At 39.3% G+C, this 20,997-nt stretch overlaps 1 protein-coding gene across 3 annotated transcripts in view; it reads right to left on the bottom strand.

Annotated features, from left to right (window-relative positions):
- Positions 1-1,588: 1,588 nt before the first annotated feature.
- The window catches only part of Atad2b (ATPase family AAA domain containing 2B), a 141,290-nt gene continuing 121,881 nt past the window's right edge, over positions 1,589-20,997 (bottom strand). For all 3 annotated transcript variants that reach the window (XM_051143225.1, XM_051143214.1, XM_051143219.1), the window contains exons 24-28: positions 19,185-19,322; positions 14,268-14,951; positions 12,331-12,458; positions 11,886-12,014; positions 1,589-2,821 (exon numbers count right to left, since the gene is read on the bottom strand). In XM_051143225.1, coding sequence (XP_050999182.1) covers positions 2,780-2,821; positions 11,886-12,014; positions 12,331-12,458; positions 14,268-14,951; positions 19,185-19,322 — 1,121 coding nt within the window. In that variant the 3' untranslated portion in view covers positions 1,589-2,779. The remainder of the gene's footprint in view (positions 2,822-11,885; positions 12,015-12,330; positions 12,459-14,267; positions 14,952-19,184; positions 19,323-20,997) is intronic.

Here is a 20,997-nt window from a genome sequence, read left to right as displayed (position 1 = left end):
GGTAAGATTCAAGCTCAAAAACACAATTATTCCACAGCCATCAGTTTCAAACCTAATGCAGTTCCATCATCTTCAAGAAGCTCCCAGGGTCCCCGCAGCTGAGCACAAACTTTTGCTTGGCTGGGCTGGGATACATAATTTATTGATCTGAGAGCAAGGTTTTACACAGGAGCTTATCATTTATAATGCTCACATAGGAAGTAAGAACAGAGGTCAATTTGTACATTATTTTTTTGCCAATGCTATACAGCAAAAATTAAGAACTTTACAGGAAGGTAAACAAAACTGAATCAACTTGGATATTTCACAAGCTGTTTTAATCTATTGAACCACCATATATCTGTGAAACAAGCAAAACTGGGATAGTATGTTTCTCTTTGGGAGGAAAGGGACCTAAAGAGTTGGTGCGATTTCAGCTCATTTCTCCCCCCTTGGCATGAGAGTGGCTTTGTCTTTGAGACCTAAACTGTTCAAAGTGGCAGTTCCTAAGCTGAGTTTGCTGCTGATTTCTCCATCTACATCAAGGATAAACATAAACTAAGACGTGATCTTTTGAAAGCATTTTTAATGCTGTACATAAATAAATTTCCCTTGTAAAACTCACTGATGGCTAAAATCTTAATTCACGTACAGGATTTGGAAACCTACTTAGAATATGTGCAGTTTTCTTCCTTTCACAAGTGCTGCTGTTACTTGAACTTCTGAAGTAGAGAAACTGGAATAAACACTAAAGAAGAAACAGCACAGCAAGAACCTGAGACTTGCAAAAACCCTTTAACCAGAAACTTGCTACAAAAAATCTGCTACATCTTATTTCATCAAATCTTTAAATTCTGTAACAATTTCCATCAAAATACAAAATGCTAATGTGTTAGACAGTAAAATAGTTTGCACTGGTACGATGGTAATAAATACTAAAGAAAGCATGAAAATCCTCCCACTAACCAAATTAGAGGTTTCAAATCACCTCCCCTTTAAAATGGTTCATCGTTAATCACACTTGCCCACCTTAAAAATACAGTGTGTCTACATGGTAGCAACTTGAGTTACATGACTAAGTATCATGAAAACCTCAGACTAGGTATAAAGAAAACAAGGACCATTAAAAAAAGTGAAGCTAGAAGATGGTGACCATGAAAGTAAATGCAAAGAAGCACGTGGGGTGACTGCAGTAGCTGAGGCCGGCGAGAGCTGTCTGCGCACTACACAGCCAGAGACAAGGAGACAATACCTTAGCTTCAGCATGTAAACGGTGGCAAAGTGATTACAGGACCTTGCAAACGCTGTTTGTTAACTAAAGAAAAGAAGCTGAGGTAGCTCAGTGTCTCTGCAGTAGTCCTCGACCATGTGCTGTAATTAAAATCCAAATATGTGTTGCATATATTGGAAAGACACACCTGCAGCTAACAGCTATAGTAAAGGGATATAGCAAGCCAACTTGTCTGCAAAATTTTCTGTATTTTGTTTTAAAATTATCTCATAAAAAAGTCACTGCATTCCCTTTGCCTCTTTGCAACTGCCTAGACTGTGTTTCCAAATTTTTAGAAAGTTTTGTAAAATTAGTAACCCATAATTATTTTCAGGTAAGCACAATCCACAGAAATCACTCAACAAGATCTAGAAGGACTCCAAACAAACTGAATCACTGTGAAGATGGACGCATGGCACAGGACTTAGGTGCTAACACTGTTATCAAGGACATACCAGGGCTCGCTTGCAATTATACAGAAAAATGAGTTTTACAGAGTTTCTGACAAATTCCTCTCTTTTCTGTTCATGTGGCAAGTCCTGGCTTAAAACAAAACAGTAACAATTGACTATACATGAAAACCATTTTTCTCTGGTAACTCAAACATGAATAACTATTAAATTGCATCTGACAGAAGACTGGCCACCATCTATTTATTTTCTGGTCATCATTGTAGGTAATATGAAAAAATACGTGGGGTTTTTGTGGACTGTGTATAATTTGTTGCTGTTTTAGCATGTGTTTCTAAACTAGAAACAAACCACAGGAAAGCTTGCCAACCTAGCATATTACCTGGCTTACTGAGTATCTTGATTGTTTTGACAACAAGACAGGCATTTAATACAGAATACTGTTGTCTCTTACAACATCGAGTATCAAAACTTATTTTCAAGGTTGTGACCAAAGAAAAACTCTAATTAATTTGCTACAAATGAGCCCATCCGTTCAGCCTCATCTTTCTCAAAGGAATAAAAAGGCACATTACAGGCAGTTCTAAAGAGCCTAATTTCACCCAGTTTCTTCAGCTGTCCACCAGAATACACCATAGCCAATTCTAAAACAGGTTTTAGTCCATTACCCGGGGTGGGGCGGGGGTGGGATATGCTAGGAAAGAGAAAAAGAAGAAGAGGGGGAAACGGTCGCCCATGGTTTTCAACAATTCAGCACAGTTAGAACTGCCCCGTCCAGTTTCCTCTGGTTTGCTGGTCTGCTCCCTAAGAGACTCTCCAAGAGTGCAGAAGAGAGGAGCAGAGCAAAAGCAGTTTCTGTAGCACCAAAATCTCCAAGCTGTGGGGTTGTATTTTTTATTTGTGGAAAATACAACATGTTTCTGAAGTTTTGTTTGGTTCTTGTAGGCTGGTTGGTTTCAGGTACCTGAGACAATAGCACCAAATTCAACAGAGAAAGAACGGGTGAGCGAGCACTCTACACCAAGGCTCTGCGCACAACTGGTGCAACTTGAAAGTGAATGGCTCAGAGGACTGCTCATCAGGAGCAGATTGGAGAGGATAAGCCGCCATCTTGAGAAGTTCATAGGAATGTCTCAAACATATCAACTGTTCTTTCCATCTCCTGTAAGAGAAAGGCGTGCATGTTATGCTCTATGGAAGACAAAGGGATTCCTCACCATCAACGAACTCACATTAAACTTTTAGACAAAGAATTTAAAATACAAGTGTAAATTGGAATATTTTTACAGCTATGCTGCAAAACCATCTGCCCTAGACAATTCTAAGTACTTCTTATTTTACTCTTTGGCAATGGGGATGACGAAGATAGCAACACTCAATGAGTGAGTGATGGTGCCAGATACTGCACTAAGAAAGATATTCCAAATGTGTTTATATAAGTAAATATAATAGGTATATATATATATATGTACATATAAAGTATATATAAAGAGTGGTGTGTGTGTGTGTGTGTGTGTGTGTGTGTGTGTGTGTGTGTAAATTAACCTAATTCCTACGATAATGTTGAAGGATTGTAGACAGGTATTATTACGAGGCCCATTAAAAAAAGGGGGGCACATAGGAAAATAATTTGACGTCCATTAAGTGGACTCTCTTTCTTATCACATCCTATTGACTACTAAAGCAAATGGAATGTGTTAGCTGTAGCAAAGTTTAGGACAAAAGTAGACTGCACCGTGTTCCCACATCCTTCCATTCTAATCCCAGCTGAGAGGGAGAAAGGCTAGAGGGAGCTGCCACTATCACCAATCACCACCAGCCAAGCCATTCACTGCTCATGCTCCCAACCCGCCCACTCACTAAAGTAGGCCTAGATTATAAAGGTTCCAAATCCCATTCAAAGGAATATGCATTTTATTCAAATTTCTTTGAAAACCTGTAGAATTAATGTATGTATGAATGTATGTATGTTATATGTGTGTATGTGGGTATACATACATATATATATATACATATATACATCTGTATATATGTATACCCACAGACACACTGTACCTACATTAAGATAGGCAGCTCTCACAAAGTCCAGACAGCTTATGTCAGCTCAGATCCCCACCATGCTGACTGTCATAAAATCTACTTGCTTTCTACCATTTGTTCTTTTCTTGCTCTCCCCAGAGATAGTCTTGGCTGTTTGATCCCTAATAAATCTCACCTATAATAGCCTCTAGATGGCAGGGCATGGCAAGGTTTTTATTTTTTCATTTCTGGAAGCTTCTACATATTATACAACTTATATAGTTTGGAAAAAATAAACCTCATAAAATGTGATTATGAAATGATTGGGAATTCCAGGACAGCCAAGGCTACAACAGAAGATCCTACCTCAAAACAAAAACAAAATATGGTTGAATTTCACCACTCTAGAATACAATCAAACAAACACATTGTGTTTGGTTGTGTTTTTTAAAAAATTGCATATACTTATCATGCGCAGTATGCTTTAGAATGTACTTTTGTGCATGTATATACATGCACACATATTTATTTTTTGTCTCATTGATTCTAACAACGTGAAATTTTTCTTCTGGTGGTTTTAAGTTTTCAATTTATTTAATCCCAACTAGCATTATCAATTATACAAATTAACATGATTCATTATATTTCTATATATTCAGATATCATGAATTGATCACATCTGTAGTAGGCTACTGAAATACAGTTATAGCATCTTAGGAAAGCGTTCCTAAGAACACTTTAATTGTTAAAACTATATTGGGTAAAAACTGGTTTCTGGTTACTTAGACCAATTTAAATTCCTATAGAAAACTGGTCTCTGGGCCAGCCATAAACTCCTATACAATGCGACCCTAACCTCAAGGTTTATGAGAGCTGCCTGGCCACTTAACTGCTACCTCCCTGATTGTGTAAACAGTGGTTGCTTGCTGCAGATGCCCAGCGCTGCCTTTGTGTATACATCACAATTGTTACCCTTTTCGTTAAACCATCAAACAAACTAAAGGTGAAGGTGGCTTCCTGCTACTCTGCTTGGGACAGTCTCGCTGTGGTGAATAAAGATCCCATGTGACTCTCCCAGGCATCTTGGGAGCTTTTCTCTTAGGTAGCCTTCTTCTCTCCACCCAACCCCTAACAACCAACCCAACCCTAGTAATCCAGAACCAGGGACATATCCTTGTTTGTTTTCACATATAAAAGGAACATGTGATACTTATTATGTCTTTATGTAGTTGGCTTATTTCACTTAACATGATCCCATCCAGTTCTATATGGCACAACTATATTTTCTTTATGGTTGACCGATAATACATTGCATGCATGTGTGTGGTGTGGTGGTGTGCGTGCACACACACTTTATCTACTCATCTGTGAGTGGTAACTTGAGCTCATTCCAAATCTTGGCTTTGGTTTATGATGCTATCATTACAAGTGTCTCTTTCCTATATTCTGTTCTCATTTATACCCAGGAAAGTGACAGAACAATAAAATGGCTGTTCATCATTTTAGGTTTGTTTTGTTGTTTTTAGGGAAATATCTGTATTATTTCCCAGAGTGGCTATATAAACTTACATTCCCACCAACAGTGTCTAAGGGTCCATTTTCTCCAAACCATTGGTAGCATTTTAATATTTTTCTACTTTAAAAGCTACCATTTTAACTGAAGCTGTTGGGAGCGGATAAAAAGAACTTGTCCTAAGTACAGCCATTTTGACTTCAGACTCCAAATTACCAAAGCTGACCATCTCTAGTATCCCAAAACATACCTGTCATCAACCTCCTCTTTAAGCAACAAGTTTCTCAAAACATACTACCTATTCCTAGCCACAGAAAGAACAGATGAATTTGATTAGTTGAGTAAATATACACATTCTATGTCAGTTGACTTCGGAAAGCCCCTCATCCCCAAGTTCTGATTGGTAAAAATTGTAATTGTAACTTGACCCAGGTGCTTGTGGCATTTATGCTTGTAAACACTGCTTCAGCCCTGCTTGGAGCAGCCAGGAGAGTCCTGAGTCCTTGTCTGATGGACCTGATCTATCAGTGACTCTGCTTATAAGGTGAGAATAAGAAAAGATTTTGCTGTTTCATGAGCCACTGGTGTTTCCTCTGCCAGTCCTCTTGGTGCACAATGGACACAGTGTAACAAAAGTAAGACAGCAACTCATTTGCTTTGATTTACACTTGCCTAATGACTAATGACGCTGGTATTCTTTTGTATGTTTAGATCTTTCTATTCAGTTCTAACAATCTTTTGATATAGTCATTAAGTTTTCCTATGTATAGTACCTGTGGCACTTCGAATAAGAACGGCCCCCAAAGGCTCATATTTGAATGTTTAGTCACCAGGGAGGGAAACACTTTGAAAGGATTAGAAGAATTAGGAGGTGTGGTCTTGTTGGAAGGAGTATGTGACTGGGGGTGGGCTTTGTTGTTTCAAAAGCCCATGCTAGGCCCAGTCAGTTAGTCAGTCAGCCTACCTGCCCCGCTCCACCCTCTCTATCTTCCCCTCCCTCCCTCCCTCCCTCCTTCTCTTCCTCCCTACAGATCAGGCTGTAGCTCTCTTTTAGGAGGCAGGGGGAAATGTTCCAGATAGGGTTTCTCTGTGTAGCCTTGGGTGTCCTGAACTCCTTGGTAGACTAGCTGGCCTCAAACTCACATAGATCTGCCTGCCTCTGCTTCCCCAAGTGCTGGGATTACAAGTGTGTCACCGCTCCGGCTAAAGATACAGCTCTTAGCTACCAAGCCTGCAATGCCTGCCAACATGCTCCCTGCTTCTGAAACTGTAAGCCAGCATCAATTAAATGCTTTCCTTTATAAGAGTTGCTGTGGTCTGGTTGTCTCTTCACAGCAATAAAACAGTGACTAAGACAAAATCACATTATTAACATATAGGGATAATTTTACTTCGTTTTTGTCTTTTACTTCTTCTCTAACTGCACTATCTAAAATTTCTAGTAAACTTCTGCATTCCTGCAGGAAAACAAACATCTGTGTCTTGTTTTCTGTTTTTCCCCATTGTACTTGTTAGTTTTTGTCAACTTCACACCTAGACATATCTGGGAAGAGGAAGAGTGAGCTGAGGAACTGCCTACATCAGACTGTCTTGTGGGCATGTTTGTGGAGCATTTTCTTGATTCATGATTTATGTGAGACCCAGGAGGAGATGCCACCCATAGGTAGATGGTCCTTTGTTATATAAGAAAACAAGCTGAGCTGGGCAGTAGTGGCACAGAACTTTAATCCCAGCACTTGGGAGTTAGAGGCAGGCAAATCTCTGAGTTCAAAGCCAGCCTGGTCCAGGGCAGCTAAAGCTATGCAGAGAAACTCTGCCTGTCTCTGTCTCTCTCACAAACACACATGCATGCATGTATGCACACATGCCAAAGAAAAAATAAAGGGAAAAAGTAAACAAGCTGAGGTTGTGGACACATAGCTTAGCAGCTAAAAGTGCTTGTTTTCTCAGAGGTCCTGGGCTCAGTTCTTAGCACCTATGATAGCTCACAATCATCTGTCACTTCAGTTCTAGGGGGTTCAATGCCTTCTTCTGGCCTCTGTAGATACTGCACACACAAGATACACAACATACATGCAGAGGGAAGACCCATACACATGAAATAAAAATATATCACTCTTGAAAGTAAGCTAGTAAGCAATGTTCCTCTGTGCTTCCAGCGTCAAGTTCCTGCCTTGGCTTCCATCAATGGTAAGCTATAACTGGTAAGCCAAATAAACCCCTTCCTCCTCCAAGTTGCTTTTGGTAGGTGTTTTATCACAGCAACAGAGAAGCAAATTAGAACAGAAGTGGGTTCAGAGAGTAGGACATTGTTGTGAGAGATGTGACCATGTTTGGGAGAGGATTGTTGCCAATTTTGGAGCTTAGGCCTAGAAACCCATTAAATACTTGGAGCTTAGTGAGCTGTTGATATGGAATCTCAGAAGGTTAAGAATACTAAGAGAAATGTAGGTAGTGGTTTATGAAATTTCAGAGGTAAATTTGAGTATCACTCAAAGACTCTATGGAGGCCATCTTTGTGATATATTTGAATTAAGAATGTGTTTTTTGGTCAGCTGAGACTAAAGAATCTGCTGTGTTTAGCAGATCGGAACCACTGAGGTGAAACCTTTACTGGGAGCACTGATGGTAGTTAGCTGAAACTGAATAATCAGGTGTGATTAATGAGAGACCAACATCACTGAGGCAAGTCTTCTGAAGCTGTGGTCCAGAGTTAGAGGCCCAGGCTGCATCTTAAGCTGGCAGCTGAACAGTCTCCCATATTTTACTGGCTTTGGTAGAATGAGGGTTGTAGGAAAGAAGGGGACATGGAGACCACCTGAGGCTTGGAGCTGTGCGCACTCAGGAAGGGCCATTGGTGAAGGTGTCACCCAGTTAGATGATGATCCCAGCGTATTGGAGATGTCAGAACCGTGGGATGATCACCAAGGATAGCACCAGAGCAGTGTGTTGTTTCAATGGCAGAGCTAGAGAGGTGGAACTACCCAGATCGTAGACACTGAGCTATTTACATGGGATTTTGTTTTTGCTTTGATCTGATTATAACTGTATCCTAGTTTTTTCACTTTAAAAATAAAGTATGTAATTTCTTTTAGATTTTACAGAGGCCAACAGCTAAAAGACTTTGAATTTTAAAGAGAACTTAAATTGTTAAAATTTAAGAACTTTTAAACTTATACTGTGTTTTATATTGTGATATTACTACTAACGAGATCCTGAGGACAAGGAAAAGTTATTAATAATGATGTGTTTTTCTCTGAGAGAGGCCAATTGTGCTGATTAGTTCAGTTAACACAAACCACAGACCTGGAAAAAAAGAGCCTAGACTCAGGAATTGCTTCCATCAGACTGACCTGTGAGCATGCGTGCAGAACATTTTCTAGATTAGTGTTTGATGAAGGAGGGAACTGTTGCCCCGGGCAGGTGGTAATGTGTTATATAAAAAAGCAAGCTGAGGAGGCTGGAGAGATGGCTCAGATGGCTCAGATGGCTGCTCTTCCAGAGATCCTGAGTTCAATTCCCAGCAACTGCCTGGCATCTCACAATCATGCATAATGGGATCTGATGCCCTCTTCTGGCCTGCAGGCATTCATGCAGACAGTGCCCTCATATATATTAAATAAATAAAGATGATAGGTAGACAGCTTAGATAGATGATAGATAGATAAATAGATAGATAGATAGATAAATAGATAGATCAGTCTTTTAAAAGCAAGCTGAATGAGCCATAGAAGCAAGCAAGTAAATATTCTGTGGTTACTTTCTCAAGCTCCTGCCTTGAGTTTCTACTTTGACTTCCTTGATGATGGGCTACAACTTATTAGTCAAACACACACACACACACACACACACACACACACACACACACACCCCACAAGCTTTCGGTCAGTATTTTATTATAACAATAGAGAAGCAAACTAGAACTCGTGCTGTATGATGTTTCCTATAATCAGTTATACACAAGTTTTAACGAGTATAAATCTTTTATATCTAATTTGTAGTTTTTAATTATAAAGTAATATTGAATCATCAAATTTTTTGCATTTGTTGAGAAAATAAGCTTTTTTATCCTACATTGTACTTACAGGGATATATTACACTTATTATTTGCAATATGTTGAACCATCCTTACCTCCCTGAAATCATGATCATGGTTTATGATCTTTTCTGACAGATTGTTGAATCCAGTTTATTAGTATTCTGCTAAAGATCTCTACACGGATGTTCATTATGATATTAGTCTGATTGTCTTCTGTCACTGTAGGGTTTTGAAAATAAGCAATGCTACTCATACAGAATAAGTTTGGAAAATTTTCCCTTTCCGTTCTATAGAAAAGCTTGAGAAACACTTGTATTGGTTAGTTTTTCTTTTAAATTTTTAAAATTTTATAATGTTCAGTATGAAGCCATCTAGCTCATGGAGATCCTTACTGACTCAATTCCATTGCTTGTTATTGGTCTATTTCATTTTTTAAAAATATCCTCATAATGGCAAGATGGCTCAGCAGGTAAAGGCATCTCCAAGCCTGAGAATTTGAGTTCAATCCTGAGCCCCACAAAGTAGGAAAGAATCTACTCCCACAAGTTGTCCTTTGAAGTCCACAAGTGTGGCTAGGCACCATTGCCTAAATGAGTCTCTGGTATGGGCCGCTCCATTAGTGGTGAGAAGTCTGAAACATCTGTCTACCAGCTACATGTATGAGTTCAAAGCCTTCATGGAGAACCATAGCACCAACTGTGTGACACCTGCACCTAGTCTTATCAGCAATGTGTGTAAGACAGAGCACAGAAATAACTAATGAAGTTTGCCTACACAGTACGCAGTGTGTTGAACCATCCAGTGCTATTCTTAATGCTGCTTTTGCAGGTGTGTCCAAGAGCAGAACCCCAGACCCACCCAACATCCTGTGTGTGCTTAACGACGGAGGCAGCTTGAGATCTTTCTCCCTCAACTCATGTTACTTACAGTGCCCACCACAGATCAAGGTGAGATGTGGGGAGTAGGGTGCAGCTGAGGCTAAATAAGACAATCATCTCAGCTGAGGTGCTCAAAGGAAACAAGAGCAGAATATGGCTGGTGCCAAAGTTCCTTGAACTTTAGCTTGTGCACCTGGAGGAAGAGGCTGTCATCTATGGAATCAAAATGATACAGACTGAGACTTCTGTGAGTGGTGGATCAGTGAAATATCAGAGTTCTTTTTTAGGTCTTGTTACTGACAAATACCCATGCAAGACAGTGAGAGAAGGGGGACAGGAATCCTACATCTGACAGGCTCTATCCTAGGTCTCAGAGGTCATTCTCTGCTCCCCTCTATATTGTAATAACCTTTCCCCACAAGGTAGCAGTGTCCATAGTTTTATGTGAGTTATTACAGGACAATGAGGCATGATATATGAGGCAGCCACAAGTTGAGAAGAGCCAGTGCAAGGGAAAGTATGTGGGGGGTCCTAGAGGTCGTAATACACTGGGGTTTCTGCCCCTAGAGTAGTCCAAATTCAGAAAATAGGTCCTTTCTCAAGATAGCTGTGGAACTGGGAAAATACGTGACAGAATATTTTGGCTATGCTGCAACTAGTCCAGTTCTCTAGATTTTTACAAAGCCTCTGTTTTTCCTACTACTAAATTTCAGCATTCTTCCATGGATACTCACCTCAGCATGCAACTATCCACTTGTTGTTCTGGTGCTTCAGTATGGTGGAGCAAGTGAGTGCTGGGGGTTTCTACTCAGTCATCTTGCCCTCCAAAATAATTTTAAATGCCACCTTGTTTTGACTCAAATCTAATGCTCCTAAGGCTAAAGGTGTAATTCCATGGTAGGACACTTGTCTAACTCACGCAGGGCTTGATTGATGTTCAGTTGCTGGCAGCACAAGACAACAAATCTAATGTCCTCATTACACATGAAAAATAGCTATGTCTTCTCAAGTCTTTAATAACCTCAACACTGGAAATGTTCCTTTAGAAAGGGAAATTTTTCATGCTTCGCATTCCAAACACCTAGCACAGTTCTGGTACTGGGGACTCTCGATAAATATTTCATACTAAGACCACCATATGACCTAATAAACTAAGAAAATCTAAGTTGTTCAGCCCACACACTGGGTTGATGTGAGCAATTCAGTGGGCGGATGTGTGATTACATTTGCTCAGGTAACATTAAAAAGCAGAAGTACAGACTAGATATGTAAATATATGGAGACAAAAATCTCTTTTATGAGGAAGAAATTCCTCTGTGGTCCAGAGCCATATAGAAAAGGAAAGGTCCATGTTTAAAGCATGTAAGTTGAAGGACACATGCTGTCCTTCTGGACAAGGTCTGATCAAACAAAATGTTTTTAAAGTTTTTTCCCCAAATACTAGTAGGTGGCAAACAGGCCTCATTTCCTATTGTCACACACACTTTTTTTTTTTTTTGAGACAGTGTCTCATGTATCCCAGACTAGCCTCAAACACGTTAGGCAACTGATGTACTACCAACGAGCTACAGACTCGGCCCCCAATTTTTCTAATCTTAAATCTTCACAGCATTGTTCAGTTACTTAGAACAGAAACTATGGAATTACCATGAATGTGGTGCATATACATACATGCAGGTAAAACATTCATACATTAAATCTTTTAAAATAACTTTTCTTTTCTCTCCATCAAAGCAAGGAAAAGCACACACTCTATGGATGAGCAAGACACACTTACCTCTACAAGCTGCGATTTGTCATAATCTTTACGGTGGCGGTAGATGCACTGACTAAGAAGGGAATACAATCTCTCAAGTTGATCAACTGTCAAGTTGTTGCTTTTATCTACCAACAAATCAAGCAACTTCTGGGTGTGGGGGAGAAGTGAAAGAAAATAAGGTATAGTTGATATCATTGGTCAAACTGAAACTGTTATATTCAGATCTCTAGACAACAGGCATCGAAAGATATAAAGTGACACCTGTGCTTAGAAGATTCTAGACTTAACTTTACTAACTAATTTCAAATAATCAAAATACACTTGGCTCCTAGTTAGGAGAAGTCCTGGGACACTCATCCCTAGGTTAAAGTGACAATCACCAAAACTAGCTTCATCAAACTACTTTGCAAACATCCAAATATTATTCCAGTCATTAAAAATGGACTGTGATGAGCTGGCATACCTTCAGTCTCTCCTGATCAACTACCACAGGTGGCACAGGCTCAGATGGCTCTTCTGGAACCAGTTCCAGGTTTGTTGTTTTTGCCTGCTCTAAAATTAATTTACGATATTTCTTTACTTTAGAAGCACCTACAATTGAGGAGGGGAAAAAATGTACTATAGTCAACAACAACATAAGAAAATCATTACTAAGGAACTATAAATTCTTTTGCCCGTAACAAATATTTTTTGGAGTAAATAACAATGTATCTTTAAAAAGTAATAGTTTATTTTGAGATGCTTTCCTTTTTTTTTTTTTAAGTAAGAATAAGTAATCCAAATTAAAGAGAATTAAACCATAAGTATGAAAGCAAACTAATACTGAAATATCATAAAATACATATATCCACGAAAAAGAAATAGAAAAAACACCTGACTCTAAGCTAAGATATGACTCAGTAATATATTTGCTCTGCAAGCATAAGGACCTGATCTTAGATTCCCAATACTTCAGCTACAAAGCTTATGACTACATGTACTCTACAGCAGTGCTGTGGGAGATGGCTTTAGGAACAGTGAGACTTTCTGGCTACAAGTTCACCTCTAGTTCAGTGAGAAACCCTGTCTTTAGACAGTAAGGTAGAGAGTGGCAGGTCAAGATGCCTGTTGTCTTCCTCTGGCCTCTGAGCATGGCCATGCGTGAGTGTCTGCACCCTACAACACATACAGTATACATACACACATAATACACACATAAAAAAAAACACAGAGAGAGAGAAAGAGAGAGAGAGAGGCAGACAGACAGATAGACAAGACTTTGAATAATATGTTTCATATCTCTATTTCTTAATTCTATCACACGGCTTAGAAAACTGGCGGGATTAAAAAAATTCATCATGAGCCAGGCGGTGGTGGTGCACACCTTTAATGCCAGCACTCGGGAGGCAGAGGCAGGTGGATCACTGTGAGTTCGAGGCCAGCCTGGTCTACAAAGCGAGTCCAGGACAGCCAAGGCTACACAGAGAAACCCTGTCTCGAAAAACCAAAAATAAATAAATAAATCAACACGGCATAAGGTATTCCACACAATTTCAAGACATTCTAGTATAGGAAGAGAACCTATTCAGGTAATAAAAATACTTAACAGGGCAGATCTCCAACTCATCCCATCCCACTGTGCAGTAAAGAATAATGATGGGGAAAGATGAGCTAGGTAACCTTTACTTCCCTCTTCTGCTTTTTCTTAAGCAAATCATACAGTCATGAGAAGGGAGGGCTTGCAGAAGGCTCTGATTTCCTAAGAGCAAGGTAAGTCAACATGAGTCCTGCATCCTTTCCAAGGCTGCCATACAAATCACCGAGACTTAACTGGATCTGAGACTCAGTCGCACAATGACCACTGACAGAAAATACACTGCAACACATTAGTAACCAGAAGAGGCAGCTACTTATTACTAATCGCAGCAACAACACGTTCTAAAGTTTAATTTACAAAATTTAAAAAAAAAAAAAAAAACCAGGCACAGGGAATTAACTCAAAGTTGCACAATTACATGAACAAGAGAATGGCTTAGTCTCAGTTTGTATGACTTTCTAATATATTAGACTACTCTGCTAGCCAAATCTCTGCCTGCCCCAACCAACTCTAACAATTCTGCTGGAATTCCGTCATCTTTCCACATGTAAAGTGGCATGGCTCATGACTGCAAAGCTTTTAGAATAAGAGTGACAATGAGACAGGTGAAAGAAGAGTAAAAGGCCAAGAAAGTAGAGCATTCTGGACCATGAAACCCTCTGGAACTTTCAGTAAAATTGTGTGTCTGTTCACAGTTAACTATGGAATGGGTTAGAAAATGTTAAAGGCCTGTAATTGCTACTAGAAACCAGACAATATATCTGATAAATTAACTCTGGCATTTAAAACTTCAGAAAAAACATGTTTTAAAACTTTAGCTCTACCTTCTTTATCCACTTCTGTGTCTTTGACCTCCACATCAGGACCAGATTCGATCTTCTCACTGCTGCTACCTTCCAGTACTTCTAGTTTCTCAGGATCATCTCCATGATTTTCATTTGAAGTTCCTGGTTTGTCTTTTAGCTGTTCCTCCAAAGGAATATTTTGTTCAGAATTAGATATTTCTCCAGCACCAGGGACAGGAACTATTTCAGGACCTTTGCCATTCTGACACTCCAGAACAGGAATTCCATCAAAACTGTCAGCGGAGGCTTCGCCATTCAGACAGTTGCCTTTAAGGAAGGACTCTTTCCTAGATGTCTGCTCAGGATTGAGGGAACTGCTGCTGTGGACGAGCAGAGACTCATTTGAACTTTCCTCTTCAGTTGATGCAAAGTTCTCTTTAGTGCCTGCTCCACTACTCAGCCTTTGAGCCGGGTCCATATCCATAATGTCACATGAAGATTCGTCATTGGTCATAGATAAGTCTCCAGTCTCTTCTCCATTTTCCTCATGGCAATCAGTGCTTACCTCAAACTCTCCATTCTCCAGCAGCTTCCTGTCCTCTGTATGGTCATAGTCTGCAAACTTGGTATCCTCCTCATCTTTCTTTAAATTATTGACTTTCCTTTTCTTAATAATTCCTTTACCCCACTGTGATCGCCGCCTTGATTTTCTTCGAACTCGAACTGTTTTATAAAGGGGGAGGCATGTAGAATTTAGATTGGAATGTCTATTTTACATTATAGTAGAGCCCCCCCTGCCCCCCATGAACCCATACTGGTCAAAATACAAACAAAAACTCTTGACACTTAATATCCATGCTGACTAATTATCACAACCTGTAAGTAAAATGAAGTTAAGATGAACTTGGAAGAATGCAAACTTTTAAAACTTTACTTACTGTATGAGTTTGCTTGGCTTTAACCTTTTCTACTACAGAATCTACTTTATAGCCATTTCTAACTTTCAATACTCAGGGACTAACCATATAATCCAGTTAGAGAATTATCATATTACCAAGCTACATAGAAAGTTTGGAGCCAAAGTCTTGGATTTTTACCAGAAAGGTAGGTGTGTTGTCAGCAAGAGCATGTAAAGACAGCACCTCAGCTATGGCAGAAACAACAACGACAGAAAACCCTTAAGCTAGCATTACAAGACACAATAGTTATAGATATCCCCACAGACAGACACTCTGTTGTCCCTCCTTAAAGAAAAGGGTATTACCTATAGGATGAATGCTCATGAACAGAACAATTTAGTCAGCAAACTGTTAGCCATTTCTTCTAATACAAATGGTTTCCCCAATAGAGTCAACAAAGCTATCTCCAAATATGTAGAATAATGAAGCTCTCTGCTAGTAAGGCAACAACATCAACAAAATGTCAAAGAGAACCATTTAGTCAGTTATTTGAAAAAGGGGACTGATAAAGGCTGTATAGTCTTCAGTGACAGAAATTATCATGAGCTCTTTGAGTAGATAGTTGGGCTTCCAGGTGAGAAGATGGAGCCAGGGGTTTTGATCTCCTTTATATGTATCAGAGGTAGCTGATGAAGCAGTTTGACTCCACTGGGAAGTACAGCCCTTTAATATAAGCTGATATTCTATCAACAGTATATAGTGGGTTCACATACCACTTTAAGCATTTAAACCCTTTCTAAGAGTAAGTATGAATAAATTTATTATTCCTTACTTAGCAACTACCATTCCAAAATTCAATTCATTTAGTCATTTGGCTCAAATTTACTTTTTCTTCAAAATTCGATGATTTAAATTTTTCTTTTTATGCTTTCTTCTCTATTTCTATTTTATAATGTACAGTTATAGGCTAATTAGCACAAGGAGGAAACTTTCAATATTAATCTAATATTAAAAGCTGATACATAAGCTTAGGTGACAGACATCTACAACAATCTCATTAGCTAAAACTAATACAGCGTACATTGGAGTGAAAAAGGGAGGCCATCTTGCCCCCTCAGACATAAGGCTTTCACCATGTGAACAGCTAATTCTCAACATCGACTACTCTCATTTTCACCCATGAAACCAAAAATTATGAATTCTTACTCTATTTTTTTAGCCATGAAACGCCAGAGCAAGAAAAGCCTGACCTCTGTTCAATCTAGAGTTAGTTCGATTCTCTGTATGTATCACACTATGTGACAGCCAGAAGTTCACTAGTTCACTGAGATGAGTATACTCCTTATTCTTTCATACTGGTTAATAAGAGAGAGTGTGCAGCCTGACTCCAAAACCAAGCTGGGCAACACAAACTAGAATCCATGGATAGGGACGAGATAGGGGGCTCAGACTCCAAGTTGGGTAGAAATGGAGGGGAAAGTGGAGAGGGTGGCTATATGTAGGAGGAGTTTGTGGGAGAGGGATTAATATTGTCAAAGTTCACTGTATGGAATTCTCAAAGAATTAGTAAAAATATCACTGAGAAAAGAGACCATGTTCCCATTCTTTGGAAACTAGACGAGATAGCTCTTCCTTATATCATTACATCTAATAGCAGGATCTTAGAAAACTGATCACATAAGCACCATGAACATGGGACTGTTAGTTTGGGTGGATGCTTCTTTTCAGTACGGAGCCTGTGGTAGCTGTATGTTAGTATGTGGGCCAATCCTTAATATACCAATTCCTTTATTTACCTAGGTTATCCTATTGAAACACCCTTTTAGGAACACAACCTTTAAAGTCAATAGTTATTGTACCACCAAGACTGTTTCCAAAGCCAAGACCCTAGAAAAGCAACTGTTCCTTTGGGACATTAGAGTCAAGATTTGAGTGTGTTATTATAAAACAGACAAATGCTGTGTTAGATGTGCCATCTACTGGTAAAACTAAATCCCACTACAAATTTTTAAAATGTTTTTAATATTTAAAGAATTTAAACCTCTTTTTTAAAAAATTGGTGTCTTAAAGAATGTATTTGCATTCCCCACCCTGCCCGTGTGTGTGTGTGTGTGTGTGTGTGTGTGTGTACGCGCGCGCGCGCGCGTGTGTGTGAGAGAGAGAGACAGAGAGAGAGAGACAGAGAGAGAGGATGTACACCATGGACACACATGCCATAGAATGCATGTCAAAGGACAACTTTCAGTAATCCTTCTCTCCTTGCTTCCTGTGGGTTGTGGGAATTACATTCTGGTTATCAGCTACCCAAAAAGTACAGCTGTTTGCTGAGCCATCTTGCCTGCCCTAGTGAATATTCAATGTATTCTCATTAGTAGGCATTAGTATCAAACTCAGAGACTATAAAGGATTTCAAAGTGGAAACGAGAGTACAATGTTACATAATGGGACACAATCTGAGATACAACTAGTCCAATAACCTTTATTGCCTTCATAGCAACTAAATGCATCATTCAACCCTTTTCCAAGCCTGTTCCATATGAATGCTACTTACCCAAAATGGTCAAGGTTTCTTGTGGTTTGTTTGTTTGTTTGTTGTTTTGTTTTTAAGTAGGAATATAGCTCTCAGAGCTAAGAGAAGTTTCTTTGTGCAGCCAATGGCTAACACAGACACTGACAGCTCATCCAAGTGCAGAGACTCAGTATCATTGGATGCTCGGCCACAAATGGGACATCTGTGTCACATTCCCCACTTCCTTACCCGCCTCCAGCCCATGCCCTCAGCTCAGGGACCATTGCAGAAAAGAAGGTGGAAAAGCCAGAGGGCAGGAAGATCAGAGCAAAACAATGTCTTCTGGACATTCCAGGGCCACTGCACTCATGAACTCAAGGTGGCTGTGTAACAGTAGCACAGAGGCAGGAGGGGCTCAAGAGCCCCCACCCCTAACTGAGGAGCTAGTGACAGTTGTCCTCTGGAAGAGAAGGAGTCAAGTTTTTTAAGGGTATAGCCACTGATGGGTTCCTCTGTGCTCCAGTGACTAGTCCCATACCCAGAACAAATGGCCTTTGTGAGTTATTTTTTTAAAAAGAGAAGAGTTGGGAGGGATTGGGAGTAAGGAATGGATCTGGAAGGAATTAAGAGGAGAAATGGGGTAAATATGGCAGATTATACTGTGTGAAACTCTTCAAGAATTAATAAAAATATTTTATTGTTTAAAATTGGATATGATTCATTCCTTCAAATTCACTATCATTTGGTAAAGAGCATACTATGGCCAGCTTTGTTGGCAGAGCAATATCATCATCACAGTTAGATCAGAAAAACAGCAGCTATCTTTAATGAAACATGAAGCCCACATCAAGACGATATTAGGTTCATTATTATTTGTCTTTTGGAAATATAATAGACCAACAAGAATAAGTTTTTTATGATGATCTAGAAACTAAATTTTCCTTCCAAATACATCAAAGTTAAGATAAGTTAGGCTGCTCACATTTATCAAACTCAGCATAAAATATTCCCTTTAAGAACCAAACTTTGCCAGGCGCAGTGACACACGCCTTTAATCCCAGCACTCAGGAGGCAGAGGCAGGTGGATCTCTGTGAGTTCAAGGCCAGCCTGGTCTACTAAGCAAGTCCAGGACAGCCAGAGCTACAAGAGAAACCCTGTCTCAAAAAAGCAAAAACAAAACAAAAAGCAAGAACCAAACTTCCTATAGCCAAACCATCTGTTTCCACGTCATACTCATTGCACTTCTCACTATAAAGAGAATATCCTGTATGTTGTACAAGGAGTGGGGAATAAGGGCCAGATGGACCAAAAACCAAACAAACAAACAAACAAATAAATATTTTAAAAAGTATCTGTTGCCTCCATCTCTACCCAAAACGCAGTGTTGGGCACAAAAATGTTTCAAGTGTTTCAGTTATTAAAAAAAAAAAAAAAAAAAGTAGTACTAAGTATAAAGAGCTGTGGACAAAAGTCTGTGTTGTTCATGGGCCTAACCTATCAAGTGTCAGCTGCAGGCATTATTGGGCAACACGCTCACAAATACTCACACGCACACTTATTTGCAGAGTTGTGCCAGGCATCCATTGGGTTTCTCTGTTTGTGCCGAAATGCCTCCTCCACTCTAGTCTCTGTCTTGCGGGCACTAGCGCCATGAGGAGTTATTTGTTCTGCTGTCACTGATAAGCCTGCAAGCAGCAGATAAGCACTACCTAGTTAGATGGTCCCAGCTGCACAAACCAATACAGTTAGAAAAGTCTGAAATATAAATCTGAGTTTTAAAGTCATTAATTATACCTGAGCAGTTTGTAATTCTGGTGAAATTAGTGTCTTTTGTTTTAAGATGAGAAAGTAACTTGACATAAAATCATAAAAATGAAAATACCTAGTAGGCCATTCTTATCCTTAATGCCCAAATGAGTCCTATTTTCACTCATTTTAATTCCAAGCGGTGTATTTCATGACATGACCATGGGATAATAAGACTGTGCCAAGACTAAAAGTCGTGATTTCTGTATCTTAGAATGTACAGTAAGTGTAAGTGTACAGCATCACTAAACTATACTTCTAGGAAGAGGTCCAAACTAGCTTGCTGCCTATCACACACACACCACAGCGCCCTGTTTCACTCCCTAAGAGTAGCGATTCCATCTCAATTTTCTTCAATAGAACCTTGTTTTCTATGTGAACTTTAAATGTTTCTCACAGCTTCTATTAGCTTAGCTTCTTATTCTAATCTACAAGAAGTCCCCTTTATGTATGGTCTTTAAATGTTTCTCACAGCTATCTATTAGCTTAGCTTCTTATTCTAATCTACAAGAAGTCCCCTTTATGTATGGTTTTTAAATGACGTTGTATAATAATTCTCACATCTCTCTAATCCAAAGATCTCTTGCCTTACTAGTTATATTTCTACCTACCTACTTGAAATCTCCAAAAAAGCATCCTAAAAATAGGTCAAATTAAAGATAACTGGTTCATCTTCATACACACAAACAAACACAAACAGTTTATCTTCTATATTTTGACTAGCAGAATTGGTATCTACTCATTCATTCAAACAGAAATATTCTCTCCCTTCAAAGCACCCTCTATAAAACTAGGGCTATAACTCAGGGTGGCAGAGTGTTTGTCTAGTGTGTACAAAGTCCTGGATTTGATCCCCAACGTTAGGTATGGTAGCACAGTTCTGTAATCCCAGCTTTCAGGAGGGAGGGAGGGGAGGGAGGAAGGGAGAGAGGGAGAGGGAGGGAGGGAGGGAGAGGGAAGAGGAGAGAGAGGGAAGAAGAGAAGAAGAAGAAGAGAGAAGAAGAAGAAGAAAGAAGAGAAGAAGAAGAGAAAGAAGAAGAAGAAGACAGAGAGAAGAAGGAAGAAGAAGAAGAAGAAGAAGAAGAAGAAGAAGAAGAAGAAGAAGAAGAAGAAGAAGAAGAAGAGGAGAACGAAGGAGGAGGAGGAGGCCAAAAAATCCCACAAAATGTTTTCTATATATGCATCACTCATATGCTAACCTTGTTTAGCTCCATTCTTCATTAATTAAAATGTATATTATTTCACCTTTTCCCCTTGCAGTCTTACTAAAATAGTTTATATAGCATAAAAAATCACCCATTTTAAGCATAAAATTAAATGTTTTTAGCAAATGTACATATTTGTAGCCACTAACAGAAATCTAATTGGAGATGCCTGTCCAGGCAGCCACGGCTATATGTTTATCTCAACATACTTGCCATTTTACAGGAGAGGACCACATTCAGTAGATGAGCTTTCATTACTGCCTTACTTCACAGAGCACTGTTTTTGAAGTCCTGTGTCATTTTATGGCAGTACTTTGCTGAGTAATATGACTATGGATGCACTATGCTT

This window comes from Acomys russatus, chromosome 1 (assembly GCF_903995435.1).
Source record: "Acomys russatus chromosome 1, mAcoRus1.1, whole genome shotgun sequence".
Lineage (NCBI taxonomy): Eukaryota > Metazoa > Chordata > Mammalia > Rodentia > Muridae > Acomys > Acomys russatus.
The sequence above is the reverse complement of the archived record's forward strand: the minus strand, read 5'-3'. Positions and strand labels throughout refer to the sequence as shown.